A 16,725-nucleotide genomic window follows, 5' to 3' on the forward strand; every position below is an offset into this window, starting at 1 on the left:
TCCCCTCATTTAAGCTATTGATATAAATTGTAAAAAGTCAATCCAGCACAGACTACTGAGGGATCCCACTTGTCACAAACTGTCAAAGTGATAAAAAAAACTCATTTAAACATATTCTCAGCCAACAAATCTTCTGTCTATACTAGCTTGTTATCACCCACACCATCAGTTCCTATTTTGTGCATTTCTTTTATGTGGAGCCTTGTAAATGCCTTCAGGAAATCCAAAGACAGTGCAATAATTGTTAGGGGTGTGCAGGAGCATAAGGGCTTGCTTGTGCATGTGCACAAACCACTGAAGTTAACACAGCATGTTAAAAACATAGTTAAGAGGGAATCCAGGATTCTTAGTTTTATAAATAGATCCATGGAGTGTAAAAACACGGAAAATATGCTGAACCTTTTTAAAACACTGGTTAATTTTCTTGAGAGAGGTAGTAGGAACTGCAGATGCTGGAGAATCTGAGATAACAAGGTGTAGAGCTGGATGAACACAGAAGGCCAAGCAGCATCAGAGGAGCAGGAAGGCTGATGTTTCGGATCTAGACACTTCTTCAGAAATGAGGAAGGGGAAGGGCGTTCTGAAATAAACAGGGAGAGAGGGGGAGGGGGAGGATGGGTGGAGAGGAGACCGACAGGTCAAAGAGGCGGGGTTGGAGCCAGTAAAGGTGAGCCAGTAGGTGGAGAGTTAGGGAGGGGATAGGTCGGCCCAGGGAGAATAGACAGGTCAAGGAGGTGGGATGAAGCTAGTAGGTAGGAGATAGGGGTGGGGCTGAGGTGGGAGAAGGGGATAGGTGGGAGGAAGGACTGGTTAGCAAGGTGGGGACAAGCTGGGCTGATTTTGGGATGCAGTGGGGGGAGGGGTGATTTTGAAGCTTGTGAAGTCCACATTGATACCATTGGGCTGCAGGGTTCCCAAGCGGAATATGAGGTGCTGTTCATGCAACCTTCAGGTGGCATCGTTGTGGCACTGCAGGAGGCTCAGAATGAACATGTTGCCCAAGGAGTGGTGGGACTGGCGGGGAGTGTGGAGCGGACAAGGCAGGCATGGAAAGAGTCGTCCCTCCAAAAGCAGATAAAGGTGCTGAGGGAAAATGTCTTTGGTAGTGGGGTCAGATTGCTGATGGTGGAAGTGTCGGAGGCTGATACGTTGGATCTGGAGGTTGGTGGGGTGGTACGTGAGGACAAAGGGGATTCTGTTTTGGTTGTTATTACAGGGAGGGGGTGTGAGCAATGAGTTGCAGGAAATGTGAGAGACACGGTTGAGGGTGTTTTTGACCACTGTAGAGGGGACGTTGCAGTCCTTGAAAAACGAGGACATCTGGGATATCCAGGAGTAGGATGCCTCATCTCAGGAGCAGATGAGGCGGAGGCGAAGGATTTGCGAATAGAGGATTGCCTTTTTGCAGGAAGATGAGTGGGAGGAGGTGTATTCTAGGTAGCTGTGGGAGTCGGTAGGCTTGAAATGGACATCAGTTTCCAGGTGGTTGCCAGAGATGGAAATAGGGAGCTCTAAGAAGGAGAGAGAAGTATCGGAGATGGTGCAGGTTAATTTTCTTGATATGTATTTGAATCTGATACTAAATGAAGAGGTCCTGTATGTGTCTAGCAATTGTGATGTCAATAAGCAAATAAATAGTCAAACACTTTGAAGAATTCTCACAGTCACTGGGGCAGAATGTAAAATGAATTTATTACCCTTCACTTTTTGTCTGTATTTATAAGACTGAAATAAAGATAGGGAACAGATAGCTGTGGTTGATTGGCTTGCTGAACTGATTCATTGTTTTTCCAAGACGTTTCATTACCCTGCTGGGGTAACATCATTAGTGCAGCCTCCGATGAAGCTCTGTTGTGTTTTCCCACCTGTTATCTGAACTCTGGAGTCCGATGAGTTTGATTACCCGGTTTCCCTTAGCAGTGGAGGGTATATGGGGTCAAGCTCTATGTGTTTGTTGATGGCTTTCTTCTAGGAATTCCTGTGCTTGTCGCTGCTTTGCTTGTCCCAGGATCGTGGTGAGTCCCAGTCGAATTGGTGGTTCTCCTTATCCATGTGGATAGAGATGAGTGAGTATTGGTTATGTCTTTTTGCAGCCAATTAATGTTCTTATATCCTTGTTGTTAATTTCCTTCTTGTTTGTCCAATGTAGTGTTTGTCAAAGTCTCTGCAGGAAATCTTGTATATGACATTGGTCCTGTCCATTGTGGGTGGTGGGTCTTTGGTTCGGGTGAGCAGTTGTCGTAGTGTTGATGTGGGTTTGTGTGCTACTCTGATTCCCAGTGGTCAGTTCTGATGTGTTCCTGATGTAAGATAGCGTGATGAGTATGTCAGGGCATATAGTTTCTTCCTGATGTTGTTTATGTAATAAACATCTTCTGATCCAGTTTTTCAGGTATCCATTGTCTTTGAACACCTGGAAGTGGCATTCTTCTCGGCACAGCTCTGTGCTGCTGCAGTGTGTTGTTGCACATTTAATAATGTTCTCATGCAGCTTCGTTTATGTGTGTTAGAGTGGTTGCTGTTGAAATTCAGTACTTGGTCAGTGTGTGTGGCTTTCCTGTGTACCTTTGTTAGGAATTGCCCATTTGTCCTGCGCTCTACCATGACATCCAAGAATAAGAGCTGTTGGTTCTTCTCCTCTTCTCTGGTGAATCTGACTCCAGTGAGGGTGTTGTTTATTAGTTCATGTGTTTCCTCTAGTTTAGTCCATTTAATTGATGACAAAGGTGTCATCCATGTAGCGTATCCATAGTTTTGGTTCGATTAGTAGAAAGGCCGTACCTTCAAGTCTCTGTATCGCCACTTCGGCTATTAGTCCAGAGATATGTGATTCCCTGTTGAATGTGTCCTGTTGATCTGTTCGTATGTTTGGCCATTATCGAAGTATCCTAAACTTCCCAACCAAAAACTCCAGATGCTGGAAACCAGAAAATAAAATCAGATGATGGGGAGGTGATGGCCTAGTGGTATTAACGCTAGACTGTTAATCCAGAGACCCAGATGATGTTCTGGGGACCCGGGTTTGAATCCCACCACAGCAGATGGTGGAATTTGAATTCAATAAAATATCTGGAATTAAGAATCAAATGATGACCATAAATCCATTGTTAATTGTTGGGGAAAAACCCGTATGGCTCACTAATGTCCTTTAGGGAAGGAAATCTGCCATCCTTACCTGACCTGGCCTACAAGTGACTCCAGACCAACAGCAATGTGGTTGACTCTTAGCTTCCCTCTGGGCAATTAGGGATGGGCAATAAATGCTGCCTAGTCAGTGACACCCTCACCCCGTGAATGAATAAAGAAAAATAAAATTTCCAGCAATTTCTAATTTTGTTTTTTATCCGAAACAAACTTTTTATTATGTTATTTTCAACATTAACTATTTACATGAGTACAATATCACAAACTTACACACATGTAGTCTGTGTTCTGCACCTGTTGATATGGTCCAACAGGTTTATTTGAAAATACCAGCTCTCAGAGTCTTGCTTTTTCTCCAGGTGTTAGTGATTCTCTGAAAGCTTGCGTTTTCAAATAAACCTGTTGGACTGTAACTTGGGGTTGTGCGATTTTTGGCATTGTCCACTCCGGTCCAAACACCAGCACCTCCGCATCACTGTTGATACCGTGGATAACAAACAGAAAGACTGACTGGCTGAACTCACTAAATTGACTCCATTGCACAGAAAACTGAAAGTGAGCCAGTACAGAAAGTACACTGGTGTATCACGTGTAACTGTATTAAAGTTATAGGCCTATCTGGTCTGATTCCCAGTGGTCAGTTCTGATGTGTTCCTGATGTAAGATAGCGTGAAGCTATGCCAAAATACAACAGTTGCTATCAGATACAGAAGCATAATGATAGTGAAAGTTGGCATTTGCGCTGATGTTACTACAAAAATGCTATAGTTTTCTACATTGTTGAGACCATAGGGAATTTTGAATTTTGGAACTGATAACACAGTTAAATATTTTGACATTTTCTTGATATGTTATTGGGGATTGGGGATAAATTGTTTAGAACTTGTCCAATGGTTTTCTTTTTGTTATTGTATAGAATTCTTAAAAAACAAAGATTAAAAAATAGTGCTGGGTTCGTTGCACTAAACAACATTGTCTCATTTTAAGATAACAATTTCAGCAAGGCGTTCAATAAGGCTCCCCACAATAGGCTATTGTACAAAATGCAGAGGAATGGGATTGTGGGAGATATAGCAGTTTGGATCGGAAATTGGCTTGCTGAAAGAAGACAGAGGGTGGTAGTTGATGGGAAATGTTCATCCTGGAGACCAGTTACTAGTGGTGTACCGCAAGGGTCGGTGTTGGGTCCACTGCTGTTTGTCATTTTTATAAATGACCTGGATGAGGGCGTAGAAGGATGGTTTAGTAAATTTGCAGACGACACTAAGGTCGGTGGAGTTGTGGATAGTGACGTAGGATGCTGTAGGTTGCAGAGAGACATAGATAAGCTGCAGAGCTGGGCTGAGTGGTGGCAAATGGAGTTTAATGCAGACAAGTGTGAGGTGATGCACTTTGGTAGGAGTAACCAGAAGGCAAAGTACAGGGTTAATGGTAAGATTCTTAGCAGTGTAGATGAGCAGAGAGATCTCGGTGTCCGTGTACACAGATCCCTGAAAGTTACCACCCAGGTTGACAGGGCTGTTAAGAAGGCACACAGTGTTTTAGCTTTTATTAATAGAGGGATCGAGTTCCGGAACCAAGAGGTTATGGTGAAGCTGTACAAAACTCTGGTGCGGCCGCACTTGGAGTATTGTGTACAGTTCTGGTCACCGCATTATAAGAAGGATGTGGAAGCTTTGGAAAGGGTGCAGAAGAGATTTACTAGGATGTTGCCTGGTATGGTGGGACGGTCTTACGAGGAAAGGCTGAGGGACTTGACGCTGTTTTCATTAGAGAGAAGAAGATTGAGAGGTGACTTAATTGAAACATATAAAATAATCAGAGGGTTAGATAGGGTGGATAGGGAGAGCCTTTTTCCTAGGATGGTGACGGCGAACACGAGGGGGCATAGCTTTAAATTGAGGGGTGAAAGATATAGGACAGATGTCAGAGGTAGTTTCTTTACTCAGAGAGTAGTAAGGGAATGAAACGCTTTGCCTGCAACTGTAGTAGATTCGCCAACTTTAGGTACATTTAAGTCGTCATTGGACAAGCATATGGACGTACATGGAATAGTGTAGGTTAGATGGGCTTGAGATCAGTATGACAGGTCGGCACAACTTCGAGAGCCGAAGGGCCTGTACTGTGCTGTAATGCTCTATAATCTATAATCTATTCTATAAAAGTGTGAACACAGCAGGCCAAGCAGCATCTCAGGAGCACAAAAGCTGACGTTTCGGGCCTAGAACCTTCATCAGAGGTCTAGGCCCGAAATGTCAGCTTTTGTGCTCCTGAGATGCTGCTTGGCCTGCTGTGTTCATCCAGCTCCACACTTTGTTATCTTGGATTCTCCAGCATCTGCAGTTCCCATTACTATTGTCTCATTCCAAACTGCTTTATATTCTAAAACCCAACATTAGCTTCTCTTATAATTTGAAAGGTTTTATTAGCACGCTACATTTTCTTCTTAATTTCCCAATTTAAAATGTGCATTGTAGGTGTATGTCAAAAAGTACTTCTCCAAAGTGTTCAAAAATCCAAATTCTTTATGTTTTGGCAGCAGTATACAATTATATCACTACACAAAACATGATGATAAAATTAGAACACCATTTGATATTCTGAAAACTTAAACATTAATTGTGTTACTAAATGAAATTTTTAGAAGTTTTTCAATTTATTATTAAATTACAAAGAAAGAAGTTTACATAAGCACTGATCAGGGAGTTTGTATGTCATAATATTGAAATTACGTCAATAAAATTTGTATTAAAGCCTGTTGCTCCAGATAATACAAGCAAGATTCAGCCCTTCTTTTATGATCAGATTGAATTACACATCCTCATGCATTTTGAACTGATTGCTACCTAACAGGTTTAACTTCAACTGTTGTATTATTGACCAGCAACTGGACACAAATGTGAAATTCTGTCGGAAAGTGGGAACTTCTGCGTGGGGCATCATTATTTATCCACATGGTATTTAATAGAATATTTGTGATCACTTGTTTTGAAATGTTTGTTAATCTGATTTCGTGATTGACAGAAGCAGTTGTTTGTATCGTCAATGACGGGTGCTTTTGGCCTTGCACTGTAGCTTAGACTTTGATACTTTCCTTATCATTTTACTGGTAACTGGAATATACAAAGGTAGAGTTAAAGAAAAACAGAAAGAAAGGTGATGATTGTTAATTGAAATGAGTCTACTCTTTGTGTCCTTGGGCATTAATTAACAGTGACAACTCAGAACTAATGTGCCAAAATTAGCACTGTCTGCATAAAAGCAAAGTGACAGACACCGTTGCGTTGCCTAAAATGGGTTCATTATCCCATGATTCCCTGCTCTACTAGCCAATCAGAAGTGACAAAAAAATGATGTTGCATACTTTCAGCAGAGCTGGGGTATATAAAGTAAAAGCACCATGTTAGCACTTCTGAGCGGTTCAGGCATTCCCAGCCTTGCCTCGGGTGTAGGGATTGCATGGAACCTCCGGGTAGTTTTGTTTCCTTTTCGTAAGAGGAAAGTTCCATTCCTCAGTGGATAGTTGGCAAAATTCTGGATACGGAGGTGGTTTCCAAAGCTTTAAAACCTTTGGGCTTAGCCCTATAGCTGTAGGCACTCTTGAAAATTCAGGTTTGTAAATCAGTATTTCTTATAAAACAGTATTTTGTTTTCATGATGCTAAACTTATTTGTACATTGAGCAACAAATGTATTTTTCTGATAAAAATCTGAGAATATCAACTTAAGATTTTTGTGAGCACTTTATTAAATCATTGTAAGTCTACTCAATGATATTGAATTTTCTAGGTGTGAAATGGATTTGTTGAACAGTACCTAATATATGAAGACAAATTGAATTCAGTGATTTTGATTTAGATCATTTAAAATGTTTGGTCTACAGCATAAAAGCTTTCAAGGTTATGCTATTGACAGATAAATTAAGAACTGCTAAGAATAGCACCTGATTATATGTATGTGGTATCAGCTGGACAGCGATGTCTTTTTAAGGGAATCGGCGCTGAACTTTTCTTGTCCCATCAGCTATGTCACATTTGTCTACTGTCAATCAGTCATTTCGCTAAATTTAGAACAAGCTTTTCTGTCATAAGCTAGTCAACCCTTATTTAAAGAATCCGAGGATCATATTTGTAAGCTGTTGAAAATTAAATTTATTTCCTCTAAATATTATAAATAAAATGTAGTTACAGTACAATAAAATATTTTCAGTAATTGAAACATAATTCACACAAAGTATTAATCTGTCCATTTTAATCCAAGGACGATTTCATTTATTAATTGACAGGAGATGGGAAATAATTATTTTACACGTTAACACTGGGTTTTAATACAGAAATGATACTCAACTCTTTACTGTCAATTATCTACTAAGGCACCCCATACTGGTTACGAGAAGTGCCATGAGTAGTTATGGCCGCACTGTGAGGATTATGAGTAGTGTTTGTTCAAACGAAAGTTTGACTCATCGTCGAAATATATTTAAGACTTACAGAAAGTGCTGGAAAAACCTCAGCAGGTCTGGTACCATCTGTGGACAGAAACAGAGTTAATGTTTCGGGTCCATTATGACTGGAGGCAATGTCTGTTTGTATTTCAGATCCCCAGAACCGTCCTGTTTATCCAAACCTATTTCAAATGGATATTGCGAAAGGCACTGAATCGGCATAACACAGTACAGACATTTATGATAAAGCTCTGTAAAGGCGGACTAACTACAATGGCAAAATGATTTGCATGTACAAAGTAAATTCATAATTGATTTGTTTTCAAAGGAATAGCTCCCGTACAGTAGCGAGTGATTAAAACCAAATTGTTTCTCAACACTTAATCGAGACCGTGAATATGACAACGGACTTTTAAAAGTTAGTTCACGATGGACGAGGAATCGTTTATTAATTATCCATTTTTCTCTATTTTAGGGTGCCTATAAAAATGGCAACGCAAGCTCCGACATTTTTACATCCGCTTCAGAGCGTTGTGGCACTGGAGGGTAGTGCCGCAACCTTTGAAGCGCACATTAGTGGTAAGTGTTTTACTTCCAGGCGTCAGGTCAACTCAAACCGCTCGATGCGAGACCACACACAGAACGGTGGAGATTAAAATCACGGCTGTCAGTATCTGTCCAACACGGGGAGGAATGAAATGGGTTAATCATTCGGGCGACTTCCCTTTTGGGTTCGGTATAACTAATTGTACATTTCACAAACAAATGAAATCATTTTCACACCACAAGTTGTTCTATATCTATGCATTGAATGCTGGAAAAATGTACTACTACATGTACTGTCAATAAAGGCAGCAAACAGCCATTTGAGCACTAACTAATGGAATCCTAAACTGAATTATATCTCTATTTTTATTCCAAAACAATGTTTGCACGTGTTTGATTTCCTGCTTTTGAAATAGCTTCCCTGTTCTCTCTGTGTTGTATTGGTTTGCATTCTCTTTGAGTGGTTTGTGGAGCTGTGCTTTTTTTTGTGTGTGTGTTTGGCAGGTTTGCCAGTTCCTGAGGTGAGCTGGTTCAGAGATGGCCAGGTTCTTTCTGCTGCTGCTCTCCCGGGCGCCGAGATTTCCTTTAGCGAAGGCCGCGCTAAACTGATCATTTCTCGTGTGACGCCCTCACACAGTGGCAGATACTCTGTGCGAGCTACCAACGGATCAGGACAAGCGACTAGTACCGCAGAACTGCTGGTGACAGGTAACTGCGCGGGGCCACCGCCTCGAGTCAATGGCACCTAGAGGCTCCGATCTAAATATCCTGCTCATTCCCCATTCAGTAAACTAAATGAAAAGTAAATGTAGATGTGACTGTAGGAGGTATGATAAGGTCACAGGCCACAGCTACCGATTGACAAAAACTGTTACTGGAAGGGTGCTTCACCATCGAGGTCAGTCTCACACACTTCCGAAAAATTAAGGTAAATAACAAATAAAGCAGCTGGACCACGTTGTGGGGTGGACTGGAGAAAAAAAATGCACTAAAACTTGCAAATGACACATACTGATCCAACTCCTCTGTATTCCTCAAAATGGAGCTCCCAAACCACCAGTGCATTCATTTCCAAGTGTTACTTTTTTGACTAGGTTCGTTACCCCCTTGCCACCCCAATTGTGGGCAGGGAAACAGGGAAAACTTGTGGGAAACCTCTTTATAGGGCAGCTTTTGGCTACACCTGGGGGTAGGCAGCCATGGCAGGGCTCATAGCCCTACCTGGAGCATTGTCGCTTGACCTCCTACCAGGGTGCCTACCTCAGTGGCTGACCCTTACAATGTCGGGGAAACTGGGAGTTTGACGGCAAAATCTCGGGAGGCCGTCTTGCAGGGCCCTTAAAAAGACTTCTACTTCAAACTTACCACCACTTCATGGGGAGCAAGTAATCCTGCCAATGCCTGAACCCACCTCCTGCAAAATGCCTCACGCCAGGACCGGAGTTGGGAAATTGGCATACAGACCTATGCCAGTCTTTAAAGACCCAGACCTCCTCTATTCCTGAGCTTGGTGGACCCAAAAACTACAGCCCCATGTGTATTCAATAATGCCAGTCTCATTGACAGGAACTGTACAAAATACAAGAGGTTTAGTACATATATCACAAATTGCTTTTTTAAAGATATATAGACCAGTGCAGGTTCATGGTTGGTTTATACATTTCATTACTGTCTCATTTAATCTTAAACTGGAAAGAACATGTTACAAATGCTATATTACAATCCCACTTGGATATAGAGTGGCATAATTTCAAATCCAACATCCTGAATGCCAAGGACACAGACGTACATAAGGTTAGTTGGTGGAGGAAACAGCCTCAGGTCGGCATTCGGCAACTTGGATGTACATATCAAAGTTTTGATTGAGAACCCTTCTGGACCCAGCCATCAGACCTGCTGTCACCAATGTCAAGGAGGGGGGTCCATCTTGAAAAGCTTAGTAATTCCCTTTGTTCAATCCTTCCGCCAGTGGGAACGTAGGAGTAGGGGCAGTGAATGTGTTCTGTGTGCAGGAATATCCCTTTGTTACCTTTGGTCTCTTATCCTTATTCCCTTGAGCATCATGGAGTGACATCTGACTGCTTGGCCTGGGGCTTTCACTGGCTCTTTGTGTGAGCGATCCTCAGAATGTGAGCCCCTTCTCCTCTTTGGGTGCTTATATTTGCACAGATCACAGCAGCTGATTGTCTAGATCAACTGACAGATCCTTTGTTTCTAACACAACCTCAAATTTTGGCACCACGATATCTTACACCATAACTCACACATTTATGTTATCCCTCAACATGTCAATTCAGGCTGCAAGCTCACCAAAGTGAGTCTCCCTGTGGATGCACACACAAAAGAGGATAATGAAAAGAAACAGACTTTGAGAGATCATGGGATCATGAGTGAGTTAACACTAAATGGGAACTAGCATCTTAATTCACAAAGCCTCTATACCGTTCAGTAGCATAATGCTTTCTTTCACATTAGATACTTCAAATTATGTACTAGATTCTTTTTTATATTTCCAAATATGTTAGAGAGCAGATAGTAATTGATTATGAATAAAAACAGATACAATAACCGTTTCAAAATTAACATAAATTGATTTGAAAAAATACCTTAACTGATATTCAGCACATTTCTAAGTGGAGTATGGAATTGTTATAAATACCCATCTTTAGACAAGACAGTGAAATGAGACCCACACCAGATAGTCACAAAAATGCTTAAGGTCAATAGAACATTCCTTTCTCTCTCAGCAAACAAAAATTAAATTGTTATGCATTTTATTGTTGTATCCAAAATGACTGTTTCATTCAACTGAATAACAATACAACTGTATTGCATTCCATCTGAACTTTTTGGTATGTTTTAGTAAGGTGGAATATAAATGCAATTATTGAGTCCAGTACACAAATTTGCAACTTCCAGATTCTCCAGATGTGCCACCTTCATGTAATTAGTTTCAATATTATCAAGGAACTAGCAGGATGAATACCATGGTCTCCATTCTAAATTTTAATGGGATATATTTTCACTGGAGTACCTGTCTCAGTTCACTACTTGCCTTCAAACTAATTTTGTGTTCCAAACCCTTTAAAATATTGGGTTTTTTTCCTACTCTTAATAGCAAGTGAATAGCCTCACAGTTCTCCACATTGTACTTTATCCGCCAACTTGATGCCTATTCATTTCACCTGTACATATCTGTGCAGCTTTTGAGTCCTCTTCATTGGTTACATTTTTACCATGCTGTTTACTATCAGTAGTTTTCAGAGTGGGAAATAGAACTTTAATTTTTGACTAATATTCAATATCGCATTCAACTGGATACATCATTCCCCCTTTTCCCTGAATCAATAATGTTAATTGTAAATAGTTGAGATCGAATGCTGATGCTAAAGCCACTCCTTAGTTCCTGATGACTGATGACACGACAGCTGTCTACTCATAGTTCCTGTTTTCTCTTTCCCTTCTTTGTTGAAATGTAGTGTTACTTTTTCTAAGTTTTAATCGGTTGAGAATATTTCCAGAATCTGTGCATTTTGGAAAATCATAGCCAACACATTATGTGCTGACATTCTCTGCTTAGAATATTTATGAAATGAAGTTTTTCATGTTTTGGCTCAAAAATCATTCAAGTTATGTTCAATAAAATTTAAAAATAAAACTGAACAGGTTCCTTTTCCGAGTAAAAACCAAAAAAAAAACCGCGGGTGATAGAAATCAAAAACAAAACCAGAAATTGCTGAAAAAGCTCAGCAGGTTTGGCAGCATCTATGGAGAGAAATGAAAGCTAATGTTTCAGATTTAGTGACCCTTCCTCACCAGACCTGAAATGTTAACTTTGATTTCTCTCCACAGATGCTGCCAAACCTGTTGAACTTTTTCAGCAATTTCTATCTTCGCTTCTAAGTTACTCTTCTGTTATGCTATTCTAAAAGTGGAGTTTTGGAAATAATTTTTACCGTCATTGTTTGTGTGATATACAGGCAATAAAGATAATTGGCCTCAACCAGAGGTTGCTTGATTTAGTTTCTGTAAAGAAATGTATAGGTACTGTAACAATCAGAAACTACGCAGTTCCACATTACTGCCCATATGTGCAAGGGATATTTATCCCTTGTAGTAATTCCTTGACACTTTGAGCATGGATCAGCAACAGTGTAGACTGCATGAATAGGAGTCCTGTGAAGCAAATAAGGGACAGATTGGAAAGATGGGAAAATAGTGAAAACATTATTGAGGAGCAGAAGGCAAAGCGAGCCTAATCAGAAAAGTTGTTATTGTAGTGATACATTTAAAGTGTCGTATATGAAAGACTTTTAGTTGTATAGACCTTCCACACAGCAATGAATTTAACTTTAGATTTTTCTTTACCTATTGCAGCAGAGACAGCGCCTCCCAACTTTATACAGAGACTACAAAGTATGACTGCGAAACAAGGATCCAAAGTTAGACTGGACGTTCGTGTGACTGGAATCCCTACACCTGTGGTGAAGTTCTACAGGGAAGGAGCAGAAATCCAGAGTTCTCCCGACTTCCAGATTGTACAAGATGGTGATTTATACAGTTTAATAATTGCTGAAGTTTACGTGGAGGATTCTGGAACCTTCTCAGTTACCGCCACTAACAGTGTCGGACGTGCCACCTCCACAGCCGAACTCTGCATCCAAGGTATCTCTTTGTTGATGTTTTTGCACAGCTTTAAACATTACCTTGTACAATTCCAAAATTAATTGCCTCACGTGTACCTTTTTCACAGCTGATGATGAAGTGGTACCTGCTAAAAAGACAAAGACAATTATTACTTCCACTGACATTTCCCAGGCAAGACAAATCCAAGTTGAAAAGGTATCTGGATCTTAACTCTCACTTTGAGATAATTTTCGCTGTACTTTATTTGTCATGACTGACAACTTCCTTTTTTATATTCTAGAAAATGGAAGCTCACTATGAGGTCAGCTCTTCAGCAACTGAAATGATTGTTGATGGCAGAACAGTAGTGCAGCATTTGCATCATAAGACACCACCACGCATCCCACCAAAACCAATGAGCAGGTCCCCGACTCCGCCACCTTCTGGTGTTAAAGTGACTCGCCAACAATCCCCGTCTCCTGTCCGTCACGTGAGGGCCCCAGCACCTTCACCTGTTAGGTACGGGAAATTTCAGTGCTAATATCTGCAATTCAAAGCATTTTTCTTAATGCACCTTAATAACTGGTAATTCATGTTTATAATAGCATGAAAATAAAAGTTTTTCTGAATGAAAGTCAAAATTCATGAATTAGACCTTTGTGTTCCAGTGTAAGTTGCTGGACAGCACTTAAATGTTTACAATACAACTTAGGTCATTTAGATTGAATTCTTATAGTTTCTTGGATGTAAACATCCCAAACTTAGTTCACATGAATCCAAATTCGACTATAAGAAGTTTTATTTTAATTTACAATGTATTAAAATGAGAGCTATTTTGGAGAGTAGTAAATGAATGTAGAAGTTATTGGGTTCACAAAAGGACGTTTCAGTTTTCCCAGCCAGGACCAAGTTTCAAAACGATGAGATAATATTCCACCTCACATTTCAATCACTTATTTTCTCTCACTCACTTCATTTGTTAAAAACCTACCCAAGTGCTTGCTGAGGATTTAAGTAATACTGCATTCTCGGTAATAATGTTTTCTGTATAAAGTGAACAAGATGAAGTATCTGTTTGCTGTTTATCTTTTGGTTTTCAACTCCTGATTGTAGGGAGTAATTATATTAGCCAGAACCAATTTCAGTATATACAACCAATAATCATGTTCCTTAAAGTTTGGAACATATCAGTGCAGTGCCCCACCCTGACAAAGCCTCTTTTCTTTAATTATTTTTATAGTAATAGTGCAAATGTCTGTCTTAAACTTACCTTTGGTTTAAATGTGTAATTCCCAATCTGTGTAGCTTTTCTCCACCACACTCTCTCTTCAAATGAAGGCAAAATACTGCAAATGCTGGAAACCTGAAACTCAGAATGTTGGAAAAGCTCAGCAGGTCTAGCAATATCTGTGGAGAGAGAAACAGAGTAAACATTTTGAATCTGGCATGATTCTTCTTCAGAGCTCTCTTCAAAGCTGCTGTAGCATGATGAACAGAAGGCTGTAAATCCTGCCTGAGGGTGTTCACAAGAATATGCACATTTGAGAAGGCTCACTCCCTAATTTTGGAGCAGCAGATGAGATAGAGGTAGAAGGCAGAGCTGGCAGTTCTAGCTGGAAGTGCTCAAGGACTTGTGGTGGTTGGGACTGACAAAGAGGAGCAGAATGGTGCATGGAGTATGAAGTTCTCCCTTCAAAAATCAAAATCTAATTACCTGGCCCTCTCTGCGTGTCATGCTGCCTTTCTGGATCTACTTTTGCACCCAACTCCTTGTCCAGGGACGCAGCATCATCAGTATGGTGTCCTACCTCCGGTAAAGGGAATGCAGTGTTTGGTGGGAGATGGTGGCAGATCGCAATGTCAATGGCCTCACCTTCCCTCCTTGTCCCTGCTACAGACATCACTCTCCACTTACCAGTATGTTGCCTGCATTAGAGGGTATGAACTATAAGAAGAGGCGGGAAAAACTGGAGTTGTTTTCTCCAGACCAGTGGATGCTGAGGGGTGTCTTGCTAGAAGTCTAGAAAATTGAGATGCACCAATAAGGTTGATGGTCGGGATTTTTTTTCCAGAGTTGAAATATCTAATATTAGGGAGTTCGCATTTAAGGTGAGAGGGGGAAAAATTCAGAGGAGATGTGAGGGGCAAGTTTTTTACTCAGAATTGGACGAGTCTGGAATACTCTGCCAAAGGCACATACAATAGGGGCATTTAAAGAGATAAGCACATGAATAAGAAAGGAGTAGAGGAATATGGACATTGGCAGGCAGAAGGGATTAGTTTAATTTGGCATCATGTTCATCACAACATCCGTGGGCCAAAGGGCCCCTTCCTGTGCTGTACAGCTCTGTGTCTGTGTTCTCAGATACACTCTGGGGCAGAGACAGAGTAACTCACACTCATTGCAGGATTCTACAACTTAAATCCCATGGACACTAAATCTGATTTACACCCTTCCTTTACCACTTCCCACAGCCCCACCCTGAAATGAATCCAACTCCCAACCTTTGTTCTGCTCTCACTGGGACCCCAGCCTTGGCCTCACTGCCCAAAATCCTTGCCAACAGCATGTGATATCACCACGCATGGAATATGATGATGTCACTGTGGTCAGTTCTGTCCTGCCAGGTAACATCACTGGACTATGTCTGTACATGTGTGTTGGTCAGGCAGTGTTACAGATAATCACTCCTTTTACAGTATTGTACATATGATGGCATGCACCAACTTCTGTACAAAGCTCATTATAACTCGTTGAGCTTATGTTCTATTCCCCCTCACTACACACAACAAAATCACGCTTTTCAAGGTTAAAATAAATATTTGCTATGCGGTCATCAAATGCAGGTTTTCCACTTGGAAAATGAGAATTGTACTATTGACTATGTTTGCATCTGACTTTTCAATGTCATGATTATATTTAAATGCTTTGTTTTGTGTTTATGTACAGATCTGTATCTCCAGCTGGAAGACTATCAACATCGCCTATCAGATCTGTCAAATCTCCAGTTCTTACTCGTAAATCTCAGACAACTGCAGTTGTTACTTCAGAAGTTATACCACCTTGGAAGCAACAGGGCTATGTTTCAGCAACTGAAGCACAAAAGAGAGAAAGCAAATTAATTGCAAGTACTGCACAGGCTCATAGAGAAGAAAAATGGGAAAGGCGATATGGAGTCCATGGACAGATGATAATCAGTGGAGTTGATGGTGCTGCTGGAGCTGCGAGAATGACCACAGTTGAACGAGCTGCTGGAGCTGGTGCTGTTGGAATAACCACAGTTGAAGGAGGTGTTAGTGCTGCTAGAATGACCGCAGTTGAACGAGCTGCTGGAGCTGGTGCTGTTGGAATAACCACAGTTGAAGGAGGTGTTAGTGCTGCTAGAATGACCGCAGTTGAACGAGCTGCTGGAGCTGGAGCTGTTGGAATAACCACAGTTGAAGGAGGTGTTAGTGCTGCTAGAATGACCGCAGTTGAACGAGCTGCTGGAGCTGGAGCTGTTGGAATAACCACAGTTGAAGGAGGTGTTAGTGCTGCTAGAATGACTGCATTTGAACGCGATTTCGGTGCTGCTGGTGCTACTAGGATAACTAAAGTTGAGCAAGTAACTGGTGCCCCGAGAACTACCACAGTTGAACGAGTGACTAGAGTTACCACAATTGAAGGAGCTGCTGGTGCTGCTGGAGTTGCCGCAGTTGAAGGAGGTGCTGCAGCAGTTGGAGTGACCAGTGTTGCTGCTGGCAAAGAGGTTAGGCACTTTTGCGTTTTCATTCAGTGTGTTCAAGTTACAAAAAAAAAGCAGTATTAATAATTCAGGTTGTCTTAAGATAGCAGAAACTAACATATTAGATTCAATGAAGTTTAAATTCACAGTGTCAGTGAATTAAAATATATCTGTGCAAAATAAAAAGGATCCTGCTTGGTTGCGTGCAAAAAACATTTTATCTGTAAAAACTAAATAATCA

The 16,725-nt window shown here is 41.0% G+C and overlaps 1 protein-coding gene across 1 annotated transcript in view; it reads left to right on the forward strand.

Moving 5' to 3' along the window:
• The first annotated feature begins 8,062 nt into the window (after window positions 1-8,062).
• Window positions 8,063-16,725, forward strand: part of ttn.2 (titin, tandem duplicate 2) — a 339,406-nt gene continuing 330,743 nt past the window's right edge. The window contains exons 1-7 of the mRNA XM_059647196.1: window positions 8,063-8,166; window positions 8,638-8,841; window positions 12,511-12,798; window positions 12,887-12,975; window positions 13,061-13,278; window positions 15,710-16,020; window positions 16,096-16,508. Of these exons, the coding sequence (XP_059503179.1) occupies window positions 8,076-8,166; window positions 8,638-8,841; window positions 12,511-12,798; window positions 12,887-12,975; window positions 13,061-13,278; window positions 15,710-16,020; window positions 16,096-16,508 (1,614 nt within the window). The 5' untranslated portion in view covers window positions 8,063-8,075. The remainder of the gene's footprint in view (window positions 8,167-8,637; window positions 8,842-12,510; window positions 12,799-12,886; window positions 12,976-13,060; window positions 13,279-15,709; window positions 16,021-16,095; window positions 16,509-16,725) is intronic.

Source organism: Stegostoma tigrinum, chromosome 7 (assembly GCF_030684315.1).
Source record: "Stegostoma tigrinum isolate sSteTig4 chromosome 7, sSteTig4.hap1, whole genome shotgun sequence".
Lineage (NCBI taxonomy): Eukaryota > Metazoa > Chordata > Chondrichthyes > Orectolobiformes > Stegostomatidae > Stegostoma > Stegostoma tigrinum.